The sequence below is a fragment of the Salvelinus namaycush genome, chromosome 14 (genome assembly GCF_016432855.1).
Source record: "Salvelinus namaycush isolate Seneca chromosome 14, SaNama_1.0, whole genome shotgun sequence".
NCBI classification, from domain to species: domain Eukaryota; kingdom Metazoa; phylum Chordata; class Actinopteri; order Salmoniformes; family Salmonidae; genus Salvelinus; species Salvelinus namaycush.
Genome location: NC_052320.1, coordinates 33,665,789 through 33,692,888, shown reverse-complemented (window position 1 = coordinate 33,692,888; position 27,100 = coordinate 33,665,789). Strand labels below are relative to the sequence as shown.

Sequence of the window (27,100 nt, the reverse complement as noted above, 5' to 3'; positions counted from 1 at the left end):
TTACAGACAGATTATTTCACTTATAATTAGACCTCCACAAGTCTGGTTCATCCTTGGGAGCAATTTCCAAATGCCTGAAGGTACCACGTTCATCCGTACAAACAATAGTACGCAAGTATGAACACCATGGGACCACGCAGCCGTCATTACGCTGAGGAAGGAGATGCGTTTAGTCTCCTAGAGATGAACGTACTTTGGTGCGAAAAGTGCAATTCAATCCCAGAACAACAGCAAAGGACCTTGTGAAGATGCTGGAGGAAACCGGTACAAAAGTATCTATAACCACAGTAAAATGAGTCCTATATCGACATAACCTGAAAGGCCGCTCAGCAAGGAAGAAGCCACTGTTCCAAAACCGCCATAAAAAATCCAGACTACGGTTTGCAACTGCACATAGGGACAAAGATTGTACTTTTTGGAGAAATGTCCTCTGGTCTGATGAAACAAAAATACAACTGTTTGGCCATAATGACCATTGTTATGTTTGGAGGGAAAAGGGGGAGGCTTGCAAGCCGACGAGCACCATCCCAACCGTGAAGCACGGGGGTGGCAGCATCATGTTGTGGGGGTGCTTTGCTGCAGGAGGGACTGGTGCACTTCACAAAATAGATGGCATCATGAGGAAGGCAAATTATGTGGATATATTGAAGCAACATCTCAAGACATCAGACAGGAAGTTAAAGCTTGGTCGCAAATGGGTCTTCCAAATGGACAATGACCCCAAGCATACTTCCAAAGTTGTGGCAGAATGGCTTAAGGTCAACAAAGTCAAGGTATTGGAGTGGCCATCACAAAGCCCTGACCTCAATCCCATAGAAAATTTGTAGGAAGAACTGAAAAAGCATGTGCGAGCGAGGAGGTCTACAAACCTGACTCAGTTACACCAGCTCTGTCAGGAGGAATGGGCCAAAATTCACCCAACTTATTGTGGGAAGCTTGTGGAAGGCTACCCAAAACGTTTGACCCAAGTTAAACAATTTAAAGACAATGCTACCAAATACTAATTGAGTGTATGTAAACTTCTGACCCACTGGGAATGTGATGAAAGAAATAAAAGCTGAAATAATTGATTCTCTCTACTACTATTCTGACATTTCACATTCTTAAAATAAAGTGGTGAGAAGTCCTAAAACAGGACATTTTTACTAGGATTAAATGTCAGGAATTGTGAGAAACTGAGTTTAAATGTAGTTGGCTAAGGTGTATGTAAACTTCCGACTTCAACTGTACAGCTCAATGGAGTTGAGTTGCGAAGCGTTTTGGCGGAGTTTAGGCCTACTTCCGAATACAACAGTCGATACTTGTAAAAATGTCCATTCTTTAATGCATTCCTCTTACCTATGTTTGTCCTGTATATCTGCGTTCTTTTCTTTGGGTGCTGCAATCAATAGTTTTTGACTGAAATTATTTTACGCAGCCTCAGCCAAAGGAGCTGTTTGTTAACGGAGAAGTAGCAGCCCGTCATTGCACGGCAAGTTTTTTTTCCGTTTCGGTAAGGGGTGCATAGAATGCAATTCTTTAAATAAAAACTATGCATTCCAACTCCGACGGACAACTCTATGACAAGGACAGGTACACAGTAAGCCGTAAATAATTATTTATAAATGTATCGAGTGGTAATGCAGGTTTGGAAGTCGCTAACTTTGGAAAACAGTGGATTAGCCGGTGCAATTTGACAGATCACATTGAATAACGTTTTTATCAAACTACGGATTGCAGCACCCAAAGAAAAGGCAACAGGTTACCGACTCGATGTAGGCCTAGTCGGAGGTATACTCCGCCAAAACTCATCGCAATTCGACTCCATTGAGAACTCCATGATGTAGCTAGTGACACGTCAGCTAGTAAGTTAAAAGTGGGTGTTTCTGCTGTCTTGTGGCACACACAGCCTACGCCTTATTTGGTATACAACCCATTCATTGTACAAAATAAAAAGATTGTAAAAGGTCAGTCTGCTATGCATTACATTTACATTTTGTTGTTGCCTTTTGGTTCTAGACTGGTAGCCTGGGTTCTAAACTGAGAATTTAGTTACAATACATTTCTAAACTATCAGTCTGAAACCCAGGCTAGCCTTTTGATTGGAAAGGAAGAATGAAATTGATTCAGTCACATGATTTTGGAGATGATTTGTGGACTACAGGAAAAAGAGGACCGAGCACGCCCCCATTCTCATCGACGGGCTGCAGTGGAGCAGGTTGAGAGCTTCAAGTTCCTTGGTGTCCACATCACCAACAAACTAACATGGTCCAAGCACACCAAGACAGTCGTGAAGAGGGCACAACAAAACCTATTCCACCTCAGAAGACTGAAAAGATTTTGCATGGGTCCTCAATTCCTCAAAAGGTTCTACAGCTGCACCATCGAGAGCATCCGGACTGGTTGCATCACTGCCTGGTATGGCAACTGCTCGGCCTCCGACCACAAGGCACTACAGAGGGAAGTGCGAACGGCCCAGTACATCACTGGGGCCAAGCTTCCTGCCATCCAGGACCTTTGACACCGCCTGATATAGAGGAAGGCCCTAAAAATTGACAGACTCCAGCCACCCTAGTCATAGACTGTTCTCTCTGCTACCGCATGGCAAGCGGTACCGGAGCACCAAGTCTAGGTCCAAGAGGCTTCTAAACAGCTTCTACCACCAAGCCATAAGACTCCTGAACATCTAATCAAATGGCTACCTAGACTATTTGCATTGCCCCCCCCCCCTCTCCTGTACACCACTGCTACTCTTTGTTGTCATCTATACATAGTCACTTTAATAACTCTACCTACATGTACATACTACCTCAACTAACCGGTGCCCCCGCACATTGACTCTGTATTGGTACCCCCCCGTATATAGTCTCGCTATTGTTTTTTACTGCTGCTCTTTAATTACTTGTTACTTTTCTCTTATTCTTATCCATATATTTTTTGGGAACTGCATTGTTGGTTAGGGGCTCATAAGTAAGATATTTCACTGTAAGGTCTACTACACCACCTGTTGTATTCGGCCCATGTGACTAATAAAATTTGATTTGGGGATTAACAGATGTTATAAAATGGGCCTACAATTAATGGTTACAATTACATGATTGTTTCTCACTTTCCTCAGAAGTGGGAGGGGATGCTGCCAGTGGAGCTCCGCTCGTTTGCTGTGGATCCTCAGATAACATCACTAGAGGTGCTACAGCACATCCTCATCCGAGCCTTTGAGTTAAATGGGTGAGGAGCATCAACATCGTAATGTCTACAGTGTTGTTGATTGACATGGCAAGCAGAATATCGGAGGTGCATAAAAGTGGGCAGCCCCAGGCTTCACAGTGCTAGCTGCGTTACTACAGATCCTGATTCAATACCGAGTTGTGTCGCAGCCGGCCGTGACCGGGAGACCCATGAGGCGACACACAATTGCCCCAGCGCCGTCCGGGTTAGGGGAGGGTTTGGCCGGCCGTGATGTCCTTGTCCCTAGGGCTGGGCGATATGGCCAAAATATTATATCACAGTATTCTTTTTTTTTTTAAATGGACGGTATGATGGTATTTGACGGTATTTTTTGTTTTTGAATAATAAAAGTTCTACATTTGCTTTATGAGTAGTGAGTGATCGTAGGGTGGCAACACATACATTCTAAGTGATTTCAATGAGTCTTTCTCCATTCTGATTGGTTTATACTGTTCAATTCAACTTCAACCAAACAAATTTCAGCACTTAGCATTTCAGCATTTCCTGCACTCAATTGCAGTGGTGGAAAAAGCACCCAATTTGTCATACTTGAGTAAAAGTGAAGATACCATAATAGAAAATGACTCAAGTAAAAGTGAAAGTCACCCAGTAAAATATTACTTGAGTAAAAGTATTTGGTTTTAAATATACTTAAGTATCAAAGTAAATGTAATTGAAAAAATGTACTTAATTATCAAAAGAAAAAGTATAAATCATTTCAAATTCCTTATATTAAGCAAACAAGATGGCACCATTTAAAGAATATATATATATATATATATATATATATATATATATATATATTTTTTTTTTAATTTACAGATAGCCAGGGGCACACTCCAACACTCAGACATAATTTACAAACAAAGCATTTGTGTTTAGTGAGTCCTCCAGATCAGAGGCAGTAGATGACCAGGGATGTTCTCTTGACAAGTGCATGAATTGGACCATTTGCCTGGTCTGCTAAGCATTCAAAATGTAACGAGTACTTTTAGGTGTCAGGGAAATGTATGGAGTAAAAAGTATTTTCTTTAGGAATGTAGTGAAGTAAAGCTGTCAAAAATAAAGTACAGATACCAACAACAAAAAAACTTAAGTAGTACTTTAAAGTATTTCTACTTAAGTACTTTACACCACTGCTCAATTGAGATAATTTCCACACTGCCACATAGGGCTGCACGATATGGGCAAATAATCCAGGACTTATTTTTAACCAAATGTTGTAATCACGATTTGACTTGCGAATTAGAGCAAAACTGTTGGAATCATAGAAATAGAATGACTATTCTATAGTTAGAATATAATAGTGGCCACTTTGATTACATTGTTTGAGATGACAACGAATTAAAATGCCAGGGAGGAGTTATTGTGACAGGGTAGGAACTTAAGTGTTTCCAAGGGGACCCTATAAGCTTTGGCTACATTGGATGTTTTCTCTTAGCTACTTCATGTAGCTAACATTCTTGCTTTGCATATTCCTCTTGATTTAGAAGATACTGTTGCACAAACATGCTGATTTAGTTCTACACCATCACTGGTATTATCAGGATGTATTAGCTAGCTATGTTTGCTCTTACTCAGTACATTTATAAGCTATTAGCATTAGCGGCTAACAATTAGCGTCTAATTAGGGCTAGTGGATTCATAATAAGAAGTAAAGTGAAAACAGCATTGTTGTCAACAACATTGTTGCATGTGCTGCATTGACCATGCAGACTGAACGCAAGTTTCTCGTGGTTGAAGAACATCTTTGAAGAACATCAAATGCGTTCCTTGAGTGACGGGGGCGTGGCTAGGTCTGTGTGGAAAGTGGCACTAAGACAAAGAGCGGAGAGAGATGACTCAAGTAGCGAAGTAAACTATAAAAATTGATATTACACGTGGCGTATCACATTTAACAAACCAAACATTCAAATACCGGTATAGAAGGTAAAGTAAAAATACAAACCGACCTTGCATCAATTCTAGTATATCATAAAATACGGTATACCGCCCAGCGTACTTGTCCTATCGCGATCTAGCGACTCCTGTGGCGGGCCGGGCGCATGCAGGCTGACGCGGTTGCCAGGTGTACAATGCTTTCTCCGACACATTGGTGCGCCTGGCTTCCGTGTTAAGCGTGCATTGTGTCAAGAAGCAGTGTGGTTTGGCGGGGTTGTGTTTCGGAGGATGCACAGCTCTCAACCTTTGCCTCTCCTGAGTCTGTACGGGAGTTGCAGCGATGTGACAAGACGGTAACTACTAATTGGATATGATGAAGGGGGGGGACATGCACTAAGTTCGCCCTTTTGTATATTGTTCTCAGTTACTCTTTTTTTGTGTTGGCTGTGTTAGGGCTGTGACTGTCATGAAATTTTGGATGATGGTATTTGGCCAGCCACATTTTATTTATGTTTTTGACGCACATTTTCTCCTTTCCTCCGCTCCTGACTGCATGTGCTGCCATAGAAATAAAATTGGCGTCCCCGTTCAAGTCAATGATGGCATAATGGGTGGACTGGCAGGCCATCGCGAGTGTTGCCCTACCAGAGTTGCACAGTAATAGCGTCAGTGCTATTAGCTTCACGACATGCTATGGAATGCTGTTTGGGTCTTTGCGTGGCAAAAAAGATACACGTCAAATAACACAGTTCTATTATAGAATGTTGTTCTGAATTTGCACGTGCAAGCATGGAAAGCCGCCCCTACTATCAGTAGCACTGTCAAAGCTGTACAAAGAAGTCTGCAAACAAGCAAACACCGGCCACGAACGATGTGTTTTACAATACCGCGTTGGTAATAAAGCATTATTTGTTCGACCGCAACTTCTGGGGTAGCTAGCTTTAGCTTGGTACCTAGCTAGCACCGATACAACCAGCCTGAAAACAATGACCAGTAGAAGCTGCAGTCATTTTCATTATTCTTAGCAATGATTTAGGAATCCTTGTGAGTATGTATTGGTGTCTGCCTATTGAAATTGAACTTTAGTTCATGAAAATAAATGGCTAGCCAGCTACTAAACCCTGTTGCCCAAAGCTAACGTCATAAGCAGCCAGCTAGCTTCATCTGGCTAGTGATGCTCGACCGGACCGGGTTATGTGTTGTGAAGCTAGCCACAATAAGGATTAGACACAATACTGGAATTTGCCATTTGCCTTCAAAATAAAAGTTCCTCTTTTGAAAGTGATTGCACTGTACAGCTTTATCTAACATGGAACCCAAACCGGCTGCGCGCGTGCGCCATCGTGCATTAATTTATTTTGTCCCCCTACACCAAAGGCGATCATGACACACAGGTTAAAATATCAAAACAAACTCTGAACCAATGACATTAATTTGGGGACAGGTCGAAAAGCATTAAACATGTATGGCAATTGAGCTAGTTAGCTTGCACTTGATAGCCAATTTGTCCTATTTAGCTAGCTTGCTGTTGCTAGCTAATTTGTCCTGGGATATAAACATTGAGTTGTTATTTTACCTGAAATGCACAAGGTCCTCTACTCCGACAATTAATCCACACACAAAACGGCCAACCGAATCGTTTCTAGTCATCTCGCCTCCTTCCAGGCTTTTTCATCTTTGAACTTATATGGTGATTGGCATCTACACTTTCATAGTATTACCACGACAACCGGCAAAACATTTCGTCTTTCAATCACCCACGTGGGTACCTGCTTCTATAAACCAATGAGGAGATGGGAGAGGCAGGAGATGGGAGAGGCAGGACTTGCAGTGCGATCTGTGTCAGAAATAGGAATGACTTCTATTTTAGCTCTTGGCAACGCAGACGCTAGTTGGCGCAATAATTGAATAACATGGATTTCAAAATGTATTTTGCGACGCTCGCGCATGCGACGTGTCCGGTCTGGTCAGCATGTAAGGATTGGGGATCAATGAAATGGGGTTTCAGTCTACTCAATACCCAAGAGATTTTTTCCCCAACATCCGCCTCTGAGTTATCAGACTCAAACATCCACGCAGTATTGTTTTTCCTCAGGAATAGTGTTCAATACACACAGGTTGACAATAAATGTGGCTCAATTGAGTTGTTTCAGAGTCCCGCAATAAGAGCTACTACGCTAATGTTCTCTGGGTGTCACTGAGTAGACTTGATACCCCATGTCATTGATCCACAATCCATAGTTAAGGCTGTACAGTGAAATAAGTTTGCCCCCAATGCAATTCTAAAGTATAATACATCCAGTGTGATTTCAACAGATTTGTCAAATTAACAAATTATTGTATTTTGTTTTTTATATAACATTCCAACCTCGTTTAGCATGATCTATTCAATTATGGCATAATTCTACTATTTGTATTCATTTGCATCACTGTCAATGTCATACTTTTATTTTGAAGGCTAACCGCAAACTCCACTTGTGGCTATTCCTTATTGTGATTAGCTTAACATAGATGGGTCCGACCACTATTAATCAAATAAGAACTGTCTTATAAATTTAGGTTATTTGAGATGATGACAGCTAGCTATATAGTTAGCTACTGAAACAGATTGTCATTTTACTATGTTTTTTGGGAGAACATTGTATGCATCCAGCTTCTTTTTTTTAAATGACCAGCACTGTAGGTGCGGGAGACAACTTTACCAGCATCATAGCATACGTATCGATGAATCGTGACATGAAATACGAGTGGTAGTGTAATAACTACGTAGAAAATGAATGAACGCATTAAATTATTATGTGACGTGCAGTCATATTCAGGTCCTGTATTATTTGACACGCAAAGACCCTAACAGCGTTCCATAGTATCAGAAGTCCTGGTTGAGAATTAAACGACTGAACAAATGAACAACAAAACAGCACACCAAGTAATTGAAAGAAATTGGTTTTAAAATGTTTTACTGGTGATGGTGACATACAGTAGTATTGTGCAAGAGTTTTAGGCAGGTGTGGAAAAATGCTGTAAATTAAGAATGCTTTCAAAAATAGACACGTTAATAGATTATATTTATCAATTTACTAAATGCAAAGTGAGTGAACAGAAGAAAAATCTACATTAAATCAATATTTGGTGTGACCACTCTTTGCCTTCAAAACAGCATCAAATTCTTCTAGGTACACTTGCACACAGTCTTTGAAGGAACTCTGCAGATAGGTTGGCCCAAACATCTTGGAGAACTAACCACAGTTTTTCTGTGGATTTAAGCAGCCTCGGGTGCTTCTCTCTCTTCATGTAATCCCAGACAGACTCGCTGTTGAGATCAGGGTTCTGTGGGGGCCATACCTTCACTTCCAGGACTCCTTGTTCTTCTTTATGCTGAAGATAGTTCTTAAACTTCTTATGGCTGCAATCCCGCTACCGGGATCGATATGACAACAGCCAGTGAAAGTGCAGGGCGCCAAATTCAAACAGCAGAAATCCCATAATTAAAATTCCTCAAACATACATGTGTCATATCATTTTAAAGGTAATCTTGTTAATCCCACCAAAGTGTCCGATTTCAAATATGCTTTTCAGCGAAAGCACTACAAACGATTTATGTTAGGTCACCACCAAACCACAATAAGCGCAGCCATTTTTCCAGCGAAAGATAGCAGTCAGAAAAAGCAGAAATAGAGAAAATTAATCACTAACCTTTGATCTTCATCAGATGACACTCATAGGACTTCATGTTACAGAATACATGCATGTTTTGTTTGATAAAGTTCATATTTATATAAAAAAAAATCTGAGTTTACATTGGCGCGTTACATTCACTAGTTCCAAAAACATCAAGTGATTTTTGCATAGCCACATCGTTTCAACAGAAATACACATCATAAATGTAGATGATAATACAAGTTATACACATGGAATTATAGATATACCTCTCCTTAATGCAACCGCTGTGTCAGATTTCAAAAAAACTTTACGGAAAAAGCAAATCATGCTATAATCTGAGACGGAGCTCAGAACAATAGCCAAATTAGCCGCCATGTTGGGGTCAACAGAAACCAGAAAATACATGATAAATGTTTCCTTACCTTTGATGAACTTCATCAGAATGCAGTCCTAGGAATCCCAGGTCCACAATAAATGCTTGATTTGTTCGATAATGTCCGTTATTTATGTCCAATTAGCTACTTTGGTTAGCGCGCTTGGTAAACAATTCCAAAGTCACAAAGCGCGTCCACTATAATGTGACAATGTCCAAAAGTTCCATAATAGTCAGTAGAAACATGTCAAACGATGTACTGAATCAATCTTTAGAATGTTGTTAACATACATCTTGAATAACATTCCAACCGGAGAATTAGATTGACTTCAGTTGAGCGATGGAACGGAGATGCCTATCACGTGAACGCGCGTGGTCAAAGTATGGTCAGCTCGTGGCAGTGGTGACTAATTCCTGTCTCCTTCGGCCCCCCTTCACATTAGAGTCATCAGACAAAGTTCTATTGACTGTTGACATCTAGTGGAAGCCGTAGGAAGTGACTCATCAATATCTTAGCTTGGTTGAAAATAGCTTGGTTGAAAATCTAGCACCCCCAGAAAAAATCCAAACAGGAAGTGGAACTTCTCAGGTTTTTGCCTGCCATTTGAGTTCTGTTATACTCACAGACATAATTCAAACAGTTTTAGAAACTTTAGAGTGTTTTCTATCCAATACTAATAATAATATGCAAATATTAGCTACTATGACTGAGGAGCAGGCCGTTTCCTCTGGGCACCTCTGTGCACCTTTCATACAAGCTACTCAATACTGCCCCTGCAGCCATAAGAAGTTAATGACTCGCTGTATGTTTTGGGGTCATTGTCAATTCAATTCTTGTAGGTACACTTGCACAAAGTCTGAGATTTTGTAGGCATATAGTCAGGTGTATGATTGAACAATTATACCAAACGGGTGCTAATGATCATCAATATGGAGGTTGAAACACAATCATTAACTGAAACCAAAACAGCTGTGTAGGAGGAATAAACCTGGGTGAGGAACAGCCAAACTCGGCTAACAAGGTGAGGTTGCTGAAGACAGTTTACTGTCAAGTCATATACCATGGCAAGACTGAGCACAGCAACAAGACACAAGGTAGTTACACTGTATCAGTATGGTCTCTCCCAGGCAGAAATGTCAAGGCAGACAGGGGTTTCCCCAGATGTGCTGTCCAAGCTCTTGAAGAAGCACAAAGAAACGGGCAACGTTGAGGTCCATAGACGCAGTGGTCGGCCAAGGAAACTTACTGCATCAGATGAAAGACACATCATGTTTACTTCCCTTCGCAATCGGAAGATGTCCAGCAGTGCCATCAGCTCAGAATTGGCAGAAAATAGTGGGACCCTGGTACACCCATCTACTGTCTGGAGAAGTCTGGTCAGAAGTGGCCGTCATGGAAGACTTGCAGCCAAAAAGCCATACCTCCGACGTGGAAACAAGGCCAAGCGACTCAACTATATACGGGGGTGAAGAAAAATTTCAGCAGTTGCTCTGGACTGATGAGTCAAAATTGGAAATATTTGGCTGTAGCAGAAGGCAGTTTGTTCACCGACGGGCTGGAGATCGGTACACGAATGAGTGTCTGCGGGCAACAGTGAAGTATGGTGGAGGTTCCTTGCAAGTTTGGGGCTGCATTTCTGCAAATGGAGTTGGGGATTTGGTCAGAATTAATGGTCTCCTCAATGCTGAGAAGTACAGGCAGATACTTATCCATCATGCAATACCATCAGGGAGGCATCTGATTGGCCCGAAATGTATTCTGCAGCATGACAACGACCCCAAACATACAGTTCTTAATGCCTTTTTCCTATCTTCAGTGTAAAGAAGAACAAGGAGTCCTGGAAGTGATGGTATGGCCCCCACAGAGCCCTGGTCTCAACCTCATCGAGTCTGTCTAGGATTACATGAAGAGAGAGAAGCACCTGATGCTGCCTAAATCCACAGAAAAACTGTGGTTAGTTCTCCAAGATGTAGGCGAACCTACCTGCCGAGTTCCTTCAAAAACTGTGTGTAAGTGTACCTAGAAGAAGTTGATGCTGTTTTGAAGGCAAAGGGTGGTCACACCAAATATTGTTTTGATATAGATTTTTCTTCTGTTAACTCACTTTGCATTTAGTAAATTGATAAATATAATCTATTAACGTGTTTTTTTTAAAAAAATAAAAAAAATCTTACTTTCCAGGATTTTTTCACACCTGCCTAAAACGTATGCACAGTACTGAATGTAAATGCCAACAAAATAACTTGGTGTGTAACCTTAACTTGGCAAGTCAGGTAAGAACAAATTCTTATTTACAATGACGGCCTACCCCGGCAAAACCCGGACGACGCTGGGCCAATTGTGCGCCGCCCGATGGGACTCCCAATCACGGCCAATGTGAAACAGCCTGGATTCAAACCAGGGACTGTAGTAACGCCTCTTGCACTGAGATGCAGTGCCTTAGACTGCTGTGTGTGTGTGTGAACTATTTAACTGTACTAGAATGCTTAAGGCCACTAAAATGTTAAATATCGGTGGCAAGGAAAATATTGGATATTGATATCGGCCAAAAATGTCATATCGTGCATCACTAAAATGAACCTTTATAAAATTTCACGGACGATTCGCTTAGACCAAGTTTATTCACCCATTGGGTCAATACAGCTGCATAAGACAAGACATATTCACACAAGCACTGCTATTTAACCCTTTCTCCTATTCTAAGTCTCCTACACATCTGAATAGTCAATGCATCTCTGTTGCTTGACAGAACCTTAGTGATATCTGTTCTTCCTCACTTCCTCTGATCTGACCTCTGCCCCAAAGTGTTCACTCCTCCCCAACTCACGGCTGTCATGTTGACTCGTACCAGACTCTTTTCCTCCCATAGGATCCCTGATGGCTAATGATAACATATCCGGACACAATGTAAACGTTATACATTCCCCTCTCCCTCAGTGACATGAAGTATTTTTAATATTTTCAGAACTCAACACCATAGAAATTATTGCATCATAATACCAGGCAGCCATTGCGAGTGTACCCATGAGTTTACCAGTCAAATTACCAGGGTTAGAGGTTACAAACCCATTATTCATTGTTTGCCTCAACACCTTGCTTGTTTCAGCAAGGAGCAACAGAGTTTCAAGTTAAACCATGTAATTGCAGAAACGAACTCAACTGCGCAAATTCTGGGCGTGTTTTGTTGTTGGAAAAAAGTTCTGATGGTTATTTTACGGTCTTAATCCATAACCTTTGGTTAAACGGTAATTATGCCAGCCCTAGCATTAGCACCGTATACATGATCCCAATTTTAGCTCCAAGATGCCGGCTTTTAGAAAAGCCGCAATAGTAGATTGTGCTGATTTTATTGGTGCATTGAACCATGTTGCGTGCTGTAGTTTAAACACTTCATGGATAATGCTAAAACGATGACAGCTTATCTGAATTCCACCATCTTCATGCAACTTCGCCATTCTGCAGAAAATATTAGAAAGTATTGTTGTGGGAAAAAGCTTTGCCTACAGTAAAGTTAAAAAATAAATGATGAAGAGGGACATCATCATCACTACTCTGGACGGTTCTGACTTAGAATATGTGGACAACTACAAATACCTAGGTGTCTGGTTAAACTGTAAACTCTCCTTCCAGACTCACATCTCCAATCCAAAGTTAAATCTAGAATTGGCTTCTTATTTCGCAACAAAGCATCCTTCACTCATGCTGCCAAACATACCCTCGTAAAACTGACCATCCTACCGATCCTCGACTTCGGCGATGTCATTTACAAAATAGCCTCCAATACCCTACTCAATAAATTGGATGCAGTCTATCACAGTGCCACCCGTTTTGTCACCAAAGCCCCATATACTACCCACCACTGCGCTGCGCTGTACGCTCTCGTTGGCTGGCCCTCGCTTCATACTCGTCGCCAAACCCACTGGCTCCAGGTCATCTACAAGACCCTGCTAGGTAAAGTCCTCCCTTATCTCAGCTCGCTGGTCACCATAGCAGCACCCACCTGTAGCACGCGCTCCAGCAGGTATATCTCTCTGGTCACCCCCAAAGCCAATTCCTCCTTTGGCCGCCTCCTTCCAGTTCTCTGCTGCCAATAACTGGAACGAACTACAAAAATCTCTGAAACTGGAAACACTCATCTCCCTCACTAGCTTTAAGCACCAGCTGTCAGAGCAGCTCACAGATTACTGCACCTGTACATAGCCCATCTATAATTTAGCCCAAACAACTACCTCTTCCCCTACTGTATTTATTTATTTTTCTCCTTTGCACCCCTCTATTTCTACTTTGCACATTCTTCCACTGCAAATCTACCATTCCAGTGTTTTACTTGCTATATTGTATTTACTTCACCACCATGGCCTTTTTTTGCCTTTACCTCCCTTATTTGCTCACATTGCATGTAGACTTATTTTTCTACTGTATTATTGACTGTACGTTTGTTTTACTCCATGTGTAACTCTGTGTTGTATGTGTCGAACTGCTTTACTTTATCTTGGCCAGGTCGCAATTGTAAATGAGAACTTGTTCTCAACATGCCTACCTGGTTAAATAAAGGTGAAATAAAAACTAAAAATACATAGCATTCGGAAAGTATTCAGACCCGTTCCCTTTTTCCATATTTTGTTACGTTACAGCCTTATTCTAAAATTGATTAAATACACATTTTTCCTCATCATTCTACACACAATACCCCATAATGACAAAGAGAAAACAGGTTTGTATTTTTTGCAAATTTATAAAAAAATTAAAAAAAACATTACTTATTTTACATAAGTATTCAGACCCTTGGCTATGAGACTCTGAATTGAGCTCTGGTGCATTCTGATTCCATCGATCATCCTTGAGATGTTTCTACAACTTGATTGGAGTCCACCTGTGGCCATCATTCATAAATGGAAGAAATTTGGAACCATCATGACTCTCCCTAGAGCTGGCCACCCGGCCAAACTGAGCAGTCGGGGAGAAGGGCCTTGGTAAGTGAGGTGACTAGGAACCCGATGGTCACTCTGACAGAGCTCCAGAGTGCCTCTGTGGAGATGGGAGAACCTTCCAGAAGCACAACCAGCTCTGCAACACCCCAACAATCAGCCCTTTATGGTAGTGGCCAGACGGAAGACACTCCTAAGAACAAGATTCTCTGGTCTGAGGAAACCACGGTTGAACTCTTTGACCTGAATGCCTAGCGTCACATCTGAAGTAAACCTGGCACCATCCCTACGTTGAATCATGGTAGTGGCAGCATCATGCTGTGGGGATGTTTTTCAGCGGCAGGGACTGGGAGACTAGTCAGGATTGAGGGAAAGATGAACGGAGCAAAGTACAGTGAGATCCTTGATGAAAACCTGCTCCAGAGCGCTCAGGACCTCAAACTGGGGCGATGGTTCACTTTCCAACAGGACAGCAATCCTTACCACACAAAAAAGACAACGCAGGAGTGGCTTCGGGACAAGTCTGAATGTCCTTGAGTGGCCCAGCCAGAGCCCGGACTTGAACCCGATCGAGCATCTCTGGAGAGACCTGAAAATAGCTGTGCCCTTACGCTCCCCATCCAACCTGACAGAGCTTGAGAGGATCTGCAGAGAAGAATGGGAGAAACTCCCCAAATACAGGTGTACCAAGCTTGTAGCGTCATACCCAAGAAGACCCGAGGCTGTAATCGCTGCCAAAGGTGCTTCAACAAAGTACTGAGTAAAGGGTCTGAATACTTATGTAAATGTGAGTTTCAGTTTATTTTTAATACAGTTGCAAACATGTCAACCTGTTTTTGCTTTGTCATTATGGGGTATTCTGTTTTAGAATAAGGCTTTAATGTAACAAAATGTGGAAAGTCAAGGGGTCTGAATACTTCCTGAATTCGCTGTATATGGAATGCCTTGGATTGGCATGCTTTCTAGAATAGATATCAGATTATTTATTTTTTTAATCTATTTTTATTTCTTGTTTCCTACTTAGCAAACGCAACTTTGGGATAAGTTACCTGTCCCAGGACCGTGGAGGTGTGGAAGTGTATCTATCTCTCCTTTCTGACTTTGATTTAGAATCTGCTTTTGTCAGTGCAGCTAAACCTTATCTACAGCTCAAGATGGACATTAATCTCTCTGAAGACAGTAAGCAGACGTTCACTTGTATAACCATTTTAGGTCATTTAGTGAAAGCCAATCTCTGTTTATTTTTATCTCTGTTTGTGTTCCTTTGGGTCACCACTTTAAGAACTAGTTCAGTCGTTGATTTGGTGTGTGTGTGTGTGTGTGTGTGTGTGTGTGTGTGTGTGTGATTTCAGTATTAGCCTTATTTCTCTGTGTATTTTTGGGGGATATGCGTTAAATTATGCTGAACAAAAATATAAACACAACATGGTTTCATGAGCTGAAATAGAAGATTCCAGAAATGTTCCATATGCGCAAAAAGCTTATTGCTCTCAAATTTTGGGCACAAATTGGTTTACATCCCTATTAGTGAGCATTTCTCCTCTGCCAAGATAATCCATCCACCTGACAGGTGTGGCATATCAAGAAACTGATTAAACAGCATGATCATTAGGTGCACCTTGTGCTGGGGACAAAATTACACTCAAATGTGCCGTTTTGTCACAACACAATGCTACAGATGTCTCAAGTTGAGGGAGCATGCATTTGGCATGCTGACTGCAGGAATGTCCACCAGAGCTGTTGCCAGAACATTGAACGTTAATAAGCCGTCTCCAATGTTTTAGAGAATTTAGCAGTACGTCCAACTTGCCTCACAACTGTAGACCACGTGTTACCATGCCAGCCCAGGACCTCCACATCCGGCTCTTCACCTGTGGGATCGTCTGAAACCAGCCACCTGGACAGCTAATGAAACTGAGGGTTTGCACAACCAAAGAATTTCTGCACAACTGTCAAACTGTCTCGGGGAAGCTCATCCGTCTCTCTGCCATCTGCCTGGTACAGCTGAAACCGGGATTCATCAGTGAAGAGCACACTTCTCCAGCAAGGCAGTGGCAATCGAAGGAGAGCATTTGCCCACAAGTCAGTTACAACGCCGAATTGCAGTCCGGTCAAGACGATGTTGTGTTGGCGAGCGGTTTGCTGATGTGAATGTTGTGAATAGAGTGCCCCATGGTTGGGTAATGTTATGCGTTGGCATAAGCTACGGACAACAAACACTTGCATTTTTATCAATGGCAATTTTAATGCACAGATACCGTGACGAGATCCTCTGAGGCCCATTTTGGTGCCATTCATCCACTACCATCACCTCGTGTTTCAGCATGATAATGCACGATCCCATGCCGCAAGGAACTGTACATAATTCCTGGAAGTTGAACATGTCCCACTTCTTCCATGTCCTGCATGCTCACCAGACATGTCACCCATTGAGCGTGTTTGATGCTCTGGATCAACGTGTACAGCAGCGTGTTCCAGTTCACGCCAATATCCAGCAACTTCGCACAGCTATTGAAGAGGAGTCGGACAACATTCCACAGGCCACAATCAACAGCCTGAATAACTCTATGTGAAGGAGATGCCCTGCTGCATGAGGCAAATGGTGGTCACACCAGATACTGACTTGTTTTCTGATCCAAGCCCCTTTCTTTTCTTTTTTTTTCTCTTTTTTTTTTTTTAGGTATTTGTGACCAACAAATACATATTTGTATTCCCAGTCATGTGAAATCCATAGATTAGGGCCTAATTTATTTCAATTGACTGATTTTATATATGAACTAACTCAGTAATCTTTGCAATTGTAGTTTGTACAGAGCATCTGTTCCCCGTTAACATTTTTGTAATTTAATTGTGGGCCTCTCCTTCATACAGTTCCATTGATTGATCACCTTGTATTTTTCCACTTTCTTATTCCCTTAAGGTCCCGTTATGGAAGACTGGGACATAATAAGCCCCAAAGACGTGATTGGTTCTGACCAGCTTCCTGGGGATAGGAGATCTTTGGCTGCTGCTGCCCTTCCCTTCACCCAGTCCCTGCTCTCCCAGGTTACTGATGATGCTCTCACTCTTCACCCTGTCAGACACATTTTTTACCAGCCAGTGCTGCCTTGAGTCAGGTCCTTCTGCTAATGCTAAATATGTCCACTAGGTTAGTGTTGCTTACAATGACCCACCTGGGATTCAATCTCTCGCTGTCTGTCTCTGGGTTCAGATGATGGGTCGAACGCTGTCTAGAGTACAGCAGGCCTTGAGCTGGTCGTATGGGGAGGAGGTGAAGCCTTTCAAGCCCCCTCTGAGCGATGCTGAGTTCCACAGTTACCTCAACGGCCAGGGCCAGCTGTCCCGGCCAGAGGAACTGAGGCTACGTATCTATCATGGTGGGGTGGAGCCCTCTCTACGCAAGGTAATTTTACATTCACTGAGAGATTTCAACAGCAAGTCTGCTACCGGACAGCTCTTTTAAACCTCAATACCAGACAGTTTCACAAATATAATTGAAATTGCTTAAATATCAAATCACATGGGGCCGAATCCTAACTTGAGTGTGTGAAACTTAGACTTTCCCATATCCTTGCAATGATGTCAATGAGAGATTTGCACAAACATTTGAGTTTCGATTGAGAAGGGCTTATGGTCTCCAAAACATTGACGGCAAGTGTTTACTTATGCTCTTTGGATGTTAATAATTTCCCAAAATGTGGATTAGATGTGGGAATAGAGCATTTGGATGTATCCTTGTTGTATTTTGGAATCTAAACTGACTATCTATGTAGGTCATTCAGTGTGGAACAAGAACAAATGGCACAAAGAAATGCCATTTGGCGGTAGGAGAGCTATATTTTTATATTACTGTGTTGTATGAACGCAGAGATTTTAGAGATATCCTGTATGTCAAAAACCCTTTCCTCTGTGCCCAGGTTGTCTGGCGATACCTCCTGAACGTGTACCCCGATGGGCTGACCGGTCAGGAGAGAATGGACTACATGAAGAGCAAGACTAGGGAGTATGACCAACTGAAGGGGGAGTGGTCAGCGAGGGCCAGTCCAGAGGACCTGGAGTTCATCAGGGGCAACGTACTGAAGGACGTCCTGAGGACCGACCGGGCCCATCCCTATTACGCCGGCTCCGAGGACAGCCCCCACCTCACTGCTCTCACCGACCTGCTCACCACCTTTGCCATTACACATCCACAGGTGTGGGGGATTTTTTTTTTTTTTTTTTGCTTTCTTTTTAAATTCCTTGACATGCGGACATGCTAAGGGGTGTGGTGTTATGTTCAGTGAACAAATTATATGCTCAACACTGGTGTTTGGCATCTTAGATTCTGTGTATTTGCTATTGAGTGAGTTATGATTAGTAAACTCAGTCTGCTTGCAGTGAGTGATATGTAAGTCCAGTTGTTGGTGTTCATATGTCAGGGCTCCAGACTGCGACCATTTAGTCGCATCTTGCGACCCTTTGATTTGGCTGTGCAAGTTATATTTGTAATTGGTTGCCTTGATGCGATCTGTATATTGTACATGCTCACCTCACTCTAAACATCCAATTTTTTTTAAGCTACTAAAATCATGATTTGGTCAAACAGTAATGTGCATTATCCTCATGATTCCTGTAATGAAAGTCTCTGCCCTGTGCCTGTTTCGCTGGGGCCTTCTGCTGTGTTTAGCGAGCCACGCACTCCCTCTCCCCCACACTCTGGGAGAAAAACATTTGTTCTGATTGTAGGCTATAACATTTCAATTACGCTTGTCACTGTTGAAAAGAAGAGATTATCAGCTTTCTGTAGGTACAATTTGTAATTCTTGACTCTTAATATTGAGCTATATAGCAACTATTTTACAACCAAGATATTTGAAATGGATTTATGATACGTAGTGTGCTAAATGAGCATTGGCCATTGTGAGTGGAGGCCTAATTGCAATGTTTTTAGTAGGACATTGCATTTACTATTAGATTAGGGATCGTTCGAGGGGGGGGGGGGGTAATTCAGCATGCTTTTGTGGCACAGTCGATGCCATGCAGGGCTATGGGCCAGAAGGTTGAGGGTTCGCCGACCACCACAGATGAGCTCACTGTCCCTGCCCGTTTCATAATACTACGGTCAGAGCCGGCTGCAGACAATAATCAGCTAGGGGGGCATCAGATGTTTCACATTTACTTGATATATTTATGCTATAAAATATATTCAACAAATCTTCCACCAACCGGTTTCTGTGCCTATGCACCACGCAACCAATAAGCAAAGAATAGGGCGCTTCAACATCATGGTTTGCGTTTTTAACACCACAATTATACACTGTCGTGCTCGACAAAGAGTAAATACATCCCTCCTGACCTTATATCGAAGGCTTAGCTTGACAATCTCCTAATGGCATAACCTTTTGATATTTTTTTTCCATTCATCAAATGGACGTTGCCCATTGCGCTGTTTGGATGCTGGAATTCTATTAAGTGTGGACGAACGTGCACAAGTATCCTACAGGAGACTTTTGAATTCTAATCAGATAAAAACACTAACTGGTTGTGTTTATGCTGCAAATAAAAGGCCATGCATTTTAAAAGTTAAATGACAAATATTTAGGCAATATTGAAGCGTCAGGTTCTAAGTGCACGAGGAATAGCCTCTCGGATTGTGGAGGAAGCAGAGCGTGCATTAAGCTTTCCTGAATAACTGGGCCTGCTGGAAGCATATGTGGCCACATTATTATAGGACGACTTGGGAGAATGTTGAACCGCAACAGACAGCACGTCTCAGTATCAGAAGCAAAAATACAGCCAGGCTGCCTACTACTGTGCCTTTCTTGTCCTTTAAGGCTTTGGCTCGTGAGACCCCTTTGAAATAAATCTTAATCACCAAAGCGTTATTATAAGATCAAGTTTGGCAGCAGCAAAACAGTGAGCGGACATCCCTCTTTTGATCTATGTATTGTGCATTATTTTAGCCAGCTCATTATTATTTTGGATGTGCTTAAATCCCCCTCCATATATGCCCATCATGAAATGAGAAATTCGATGATGCCAGTGCAGTGACTTTATTTTTTTATTTTTTTAAACGTTTAATTTACTTTAATGTAACAGCTGCTTGTTTTCCGTTTCACTTGATTAAAAACCAAGCCCTCAGTAGGCTAACCTTACCCTACTATAACGGAGTCTGGTTCAACAGCAATATGTCGTCGGGTGTCTTTCTTTTATCCTGGCATTACTGCCAAGTAGCCTATCCATAAAAGGTGTTTAAATGGTCCATTCCTGAGAGTGCCTTGAATTGAAAATATACGGCACATTCTAAAACATGCCTACCTGCATACTTCATTTTGCTTCAAGTGTCCATCCTCGTTTCCAAAGAGTGCCTCTCATCCGGGTTACCAAAGACATGCTCCTCCAAACGTATTTAAATGATTCAGTCCTATAACCTGTCGAGGTTAGACCCACAACTGATCCAAATGGTTGCCTTGGATAGATGCAGTTCATTCGGAATGAAACATTCAAATCACAGGGCTTTAGCACCATTATTCAAATGACATTCACTGCATTTTACAGCATAGAGTAGAATTGTTCTAATTTTTAAACAATAATGCAATAATTCAATGCATTGTGCTGTTGTAGGCTAGTCTCGGTAGGATAATTGTATTGTCCCTAAACAAGTTCAATAGGGGAGCTTTTTGAGCAGCGTGTATCATGTTTTTTCATGCACATTGACGCACCTGGCCTCTCCACTGCCTATCAGATATTCCTCTTTGTTCTTGTGGATTTATATTGAAAATTGGTGCAGCTTTGAATGATTTTCCTGTGGTATGATTACTGGTTAGCCGATTTACAGATCTGGACAAACAACCCACCTACCACTAATGTCATGTGGGTATTATGGTTAGCGATCTAGCTAATGTGTTTTGAGTTTACACTTACTCAGGTGGTGTAATAGCCCCAAATAAATTATCATATGATATTAATGCACATAAAGATGTTGGCAAATTAATCTCTATTGAACAAAATACAATTCTGGAGACCTATTTTAACAGTAAAATATAAGAAAAATATCCTAATTGTCAACACAATTTATGACAATCACTGGGTTAGGTTGCACATCAAAATTTCTTGAATCATGCATTCCTGCATGGACATGTTTAGATGAAACCACTTTCTTCAATATCATCGCAGTAGTCTACTTACACCTCATAATCATTCACAGTGCTTTATTAAAGCTGGGCTGGTGCCATCAAATAAAAGTTAGTGGCACCAGGGAGAAATGTTTGTCTGTAGCCCTGTATATTTTTGCTGGGTTTAATTTATCTTAAATTCTTTTGTTTCGTAGGTGTCGTACTGCCAAGGCATGAGTGATATTGCTTCGCCGATACTTGCCGTCATGGACAATGAGGCACATGCATTCATCTGTTTCTGTGGCATTATGAAACGCCTAGAGGGCAACTTCCGTCCGGATGGCCATTTCATGTCCGTAAAGTTCCAGCATCTGAAGCTGCTTCTGCAGTACTCAGACCCCGAGTTCTACTGTTATTTGGTGTCCCGTGGAGCTGATGACCTGTTCTTCTGTTACCGCTGGCTGCTCTTGGAACTCAAACGGGAGTTTGCCTTCGACGATGCCCTGAGGATGCTGGAGGTCACCTGGAGCTCCCTGCCCCCTGACCCTCCCGAAACAGAAGTGGAGCTTCTTGGGCCGCCGCTAGAAACAGACCAAACCATAGTGACATGTGAGAGTGGTGTTGAAAAGAGGCCCGCCGTTACAGGGGATGCTGGAAATGAAGGGGAGCTGAAAGAGAAGCAGCGGAGACGACACATGTTGAGGCCCTCAAGAGTGGAGGCAGATGGGGGGAGAAAGATCAAAATGGAGGAAGGAGAGGGGGAGGACAGAGGAGCCAGAAGAGCGGGTGAGGGGAATTTTGACATGCCTTACGTGGGAAAGGAGAAAGCTCACAACAACGTGCCTGTTCCTTCCTTCGAGAAGCAGACCAGCTTTGGCGAGTTCAAATACTACAGTGCACGGAACAAAGACAGCTTTGATTTCGAGCAGAGAGACCCACCAGTGGGTCCTGTTGAGATGGAAGCCGCCTCACCCCCATGGGAGAGAGCGCCTCTTATAAAGGACATTAATAAGTCTTCCTGCCCAGATACAGAGGAGAGGAGCTCCCCAAATGGACAAATAGCCTCTCCGGTCTCCTCGTTTCCTCCTGGTCTGCCAGACTGGAAAAATGTTTCCTCTCTGTCTCCAGGCTCCACTCCCTCCCCCTCAAGTTGGAGAGGTGCCTCCCCGGACACCCCGTCACCAAAGTTCACCTCTCCCATTTTACCCAACGGAAGGATGGCGGTGCCGAATGGAACCGGAGCCAACTCACCCGCTACCCCCACAGGGAGGTCCTTAGTTTCCTCTCCGCTGTTGTCTCGAGCGTTGCTCTCCTCGCCAATTTTGTCCTTTGGGAGAGCTCTTCCTTCGCTACCCGTCGGACCGGTGAACAAGTCCTTTTCTAGTAACCTTCAATCTCCTTGCAGCAGAGCTTTCAGCACTGCGCCCCACACTCAAAATTCAACCAAACCAGAGAATACCACCATCAAACCTTGTTCCCTGCCACCTCCTCAAGAGTTTGGCAAAGGAAATCCTTTCATGTTGTTCCTGTGCCTGTCGATCCTGCTGGAGCATCGAGACCACATTATAAAGAACGGCTTTGATTACAACGAGCTGGCTATGCACTTTGACCGCCTTGTTCGTAGACACAATCTGGGCAGGGTGCTGCAGCGCGCCAAGGCCTTGTTTGCAGACTACCTGCAGAGTGAGGTATGGGACTCAGAGGAAGGGGATGAGGTCAGCTCGGATTCGCCCACCACAGTCACTGCTGCTCTGTATTCCCCGCCCCCCTCTGCCACCAGGCTTCTTTTTACCCCTTTGTCATCCCCACAACCATCCTCCCCAAACTCCACCTATAACCTGGCTGACACCATACCTTCCCCGTCACCTGTCTCCCTCTCACCATCCTCTTGACTTCTGTCACTATATCCCCAACACACTTGCATTACACAGATTTCAAATGTTGTATTTTTTTTATTTCACCTTTTATTTAGCCAGGTAGGCCAGTTGAGAACAAGTTCTCATTTACACCTGCAACCTGGCCAAGATCAAGCAAAGCAGTGTGACACAAACAACAACAGAGTTACACATGGAATAAACAAACGTACAGTCAATAACACAATAGAAAAGTATATATACAGTGTGTGCAAATGAAGTAAGATTAGGGAGGTAAGGCAATAAATAGGCCATAGTGGTGAAATAATTACAATTCAGCAATTAAACACTGGAGTGATAGATGTGCAGAAGATGAATGTGCAAGTAGAGATACTGGGGTGCAAAGGAGCAAAAGAAAAATAACAATATGGGGATTAGGTAGTTGGGTGGGCTATTTACAGATGGGCTGTGTATAGGTGCAATGATCTGTAAGCTGCTCTGACAGCTGATGCTTAAAGTTAGTGAGGGAGATATAAAACTCCAGCTTCACTTATTTTTGCAATTCGTTCCAGTCATTGGCAGCAGAGAACTGGAAGGAAAGCCGGCCAAAGGTGGTGTTGGCTTTGGGATGACCATTGAGATATAGCTGCTGGAGCGTGTGCTACGGGTGAGTGTTTATTATGGTGACCAGTCAGCTGAGATAAGGCGGAGCTTAACCTAGCAAAGACTTATAGATGACCTGGAGCCAGTGGGTTTGGCGACGAATATGAAGCGAGGGCCAGCCAACGAGAGCATACAGGTCGCAGTGGTGGGTAGTATATGGGGCTTTGGTGGGATGGCACTGTGATGAGTGGGGTGTTGGAGGCTATTTTGTAGATGACATCGCCGAAGTCAAGGATCGGTAGGATAGCCAGTTTTACGAGGGTATGTTCGGCAGCATGAGTGAAGGATGCTTTGTTTCGAAATAGGAAGCCGATTCTAGATTTAATTTTGGATTGGAGATGCTTAATGTGAGTCTGGAAGGAGAGTTTACAATCTAACCAGACACCTAGGTATTTGTAGTTGTACACATATTCTAAGTCAGAACCGTCCAGAGTAGTGATGCTAGACGGGCGGGCAGGTGCGGGCAGCGATCGGTTGAAGAGCATGCATTTAGTTTTACTTGCATTTAAGAGCAGTTGGAGGCCACGGAAGGAGAGTTGTATGGCATTTAAGCTTGTCTGGAGGTTAGTTAACACAATGTCCAAAGAAAGGCCAGAAGTATACAGAATGGTGTCGTCTGCGTAGAGGTGGATCAGAGAATCACCAGCAGCAAGAGCGACATCATTGATGTATACAGAGAAAATAGACTGCCAGAGGTCCGGACAACAGGCCCTCCGATTTGACACACTGAACTCACTCTGAGAGGTAGAATTATGAATGAATTGACCAGATAGTCAAATCAATTTATGAAGAATTTACCAGATAGTACTGGCGTACTCTAGCCATTTGTCCCATTATCGTTGCTCATCTCATTTAGTTCTCCACCCATACCAGACTTGACTGGAAAGTTAATGCTGATAGTCCTCACGCTTCCATCAAGTTTTCACTGTTTCACAATGTTCTATTTTTGCCTTCTCTTTTAGTTACAGGTATAATTAAATGTTTCAAACACATTTTTTTAACTTCTTATGAGGGCCCAGGGCTAGACACATTTATCACATGTTGCCCACAGGAAATTTTGTTTATAACCTTATATTGGATAAGCCAGAATTGTGTCTTCTTGACCAAAGAGCTGTAGTTGTGTGATCACACTGCTAAGAACCAACACTGCCACTTTGCTAGTCTTGACTTCATTAACGGCAGTGTGTGTGGTTACTGGTTTAAGCCCCTCTATTCCCTGACTTGGCTGCAGTTGGAGGGAACAGTGGGCACTTGCCATTGGAACTATGAAAAAATGTGAATGAGTCATGTGATTCCCTTAAATGCCCTCTTCTTGAGAATATGTCAAATATGCCTGTATTTGACCGTACACATCCCATCATAGTGATTATGAGGACATAACTGAGTTTTGTAAATGTTATATTCATGAGTCATAATTGCATACTGTTGATCACCTCGGGTATCATTACCTTTTCTATCAAAATTATTTCAGTACTGTATGTCATTTTGTGTTGCAAGGTCACATTTTCAGTATCAAGGTGAGATTAAGTTCTTTCCAAATAAACTATGAAGTATGGTGTGCTGTATAGGAATCTGAACGGCAAAGAAAAGTTATATTGGGAGAGGCCTTTTCTGAAATTAATGGGTTTCATGGACAGTTTCTACATTTGCTCTCTCAATTGACTTTGTTTGCTTTTAGATCGCATATAACTGCTATGAACTGAACTTTATATTAAGGGGAATGTTTTACTATTCATGGGTTTAATGAATCAATGGATCATTCAGTCGATCAAACTGTTTAATATGTCACATTGCACAAATTATGCATTTGTCCTGATCATGAATGGCCCTGTGATCATAGGGGATGGATACATTGTACATAGCTACTATATGGTGCTAAAATATTTAATTAGAGTAGGATTTATCATGGCTGTAGGAGAGTGGTTATAAATATATGTAAACATAAAAAAATAAGGATTATGTTAGTCTAGGATTTATTGATTGGTTGAGCTGTACTCTGAAGCGAAACATTTCGCTGTGAATGATATTGCCCGCTTTCAGCAGGGCACAACATTGTTGAACGTCCAGATATAAATATATTATGTAGAACAAAAATGCCTCTGACATGTAGAATAATGTTGGATTCATGGAAAAGCCTCATCTTCAAAAAGTACACTTCAGGAATAGATTTTTTTTTTAATATATTTTTGGAGCTCTTTCAAAGTCTTGAGTCACGTCAGCTCTTTTCATTACATTTCTTTCTGCGATGTTCCACAATGTTTGCCCATTGAATATTACCCTGGTATCATGTGCAGTAGCAATGGAAATGGGGTGAAAGTGCATCTATCTCCAAAAGTTGTGTTTTAGTAGCATTGATTTTGTTTGTTTTTGTGTGAGCTTGATACTACTCTTAATTGAGTCTTTTTGGCGGAGTAAATAATCTTCATATTGAACAGCTTGTGCATAGCCGTTAAGGTTGGTTATCACAAGGCAAATGTATGCCTTTGTGCGACCTACCAAAACCACAGGGTCCTTTTTGGAACATTTTGTAGGAGTACTTTTTATTTAACCCTTATTTTACCAGGTTTAAGTGCTATGTATCAGACAAGGGGGGTTGATATCAGTTTAAATGCCAATACCCAGCACAAAATGCCTTCATCAGGTGAAGTAGTACATCTAGCTGTAGGTGTAGAGAAGACAGGCCAGAAAATGGGTTGAGTTGGTGTCTCTAAGTATATTTAAGCAATAAGGCCACAGGATCTGTGGTATATTAGCCATATTCCACAAACCCCTGAGTTGCCTTATTGCTATTATAAACTGGTTACCTTCATAAATAGAACAGTAAACAAGTATTTTTGCATCATACTGTGGTATATTGTCTGATGTACACAAGGCTGAAATGCTGTTTCAGCCAACCAGCATCCAGGACCCAAACTACCCAGTTTATAATGTCTATTTAAGTGTGAAATCCAATGTCGGAGTGGACTTGTTGCTGGCATGCTGGACACATTTTGAAATGGATCATAATCTCGTAATACACCATGCCTAATGTGAATGATCACATGTTGAAAGAAGACATGGACACCTTTTCATGAACACTAAGTGATCATATTGTCTGTCATTTGGATTTTAAATCTTATTCATATACCAGGTGTAGATGGTGTCATGGATAATAATGCCCAAACTGAATATTTTAATGATCCAGAAAACATAATCATGATGCCCATCTGCATTAGTCCTATGTGGGAGAAAGCATCTTTTATGATGAAAATGTAATTACTTTGCATTTTCTCTCAAGTGTTCTAAGTTCCTGCCTTTTGATTCTCCCTTCTGAGTGCAATATCTGTTGCAATGTGCTGAACTCTTGCATTTGTATGGTACATTTTTTTCCCCCAACAGCATTGCCCATATTTCTAACACTTTGGTAATGTTAATTTCATCTGAGGTTGTAGAAAGATGAT

At 42.1% G+C, this 27,100-nt stretch overlaps 1 protein-coding gene across 2 annotated transcripts in view; it reads left to right on the top strand.

Moving 5' to 3' along the window:
• The window catches only part of LOC120059419 (TBC1 domain family member 25-like), a 31,861-nt gene extending 8,679 nt beyond the window's left edge, over positions 1-23,182 (top strand). The window contains exons 2-7 of one of the 2 annotated variants that reach the window (XM_039008455.1): positions 3,098-3,207; positions 15,075-15,229; positions 16,971-17,095; positions 17,262-17,453; positions 17,968-18,243; positions 21,360-23,182. In XM_039008455.1, the coding sequence (XP_038864383.1) occupies positions 3,098-3,207; positions 15,075-15,229; positions 16,971-17,095; positions 17,262-17,453; positions 17,968-18,243; positions 21,360-23,036 (2,535 nt within the window). In that variant the 3' untranslated portion in view covers positions 23,037-23,182. Of the gene's footprint in view, positions 1-3,097; positions 3,208-15,074; positions 15,230-16,970; positions 17,096-17,198; positions 17,454-17,967; positions 18,244-21,359 lie in introns of both variants that reach the window. The other variant, XM_039008454.1, reaches the window with a different exon arrangement.
• Positions 23,183-27,100: the final 3,918 nt, after the last annotated feature.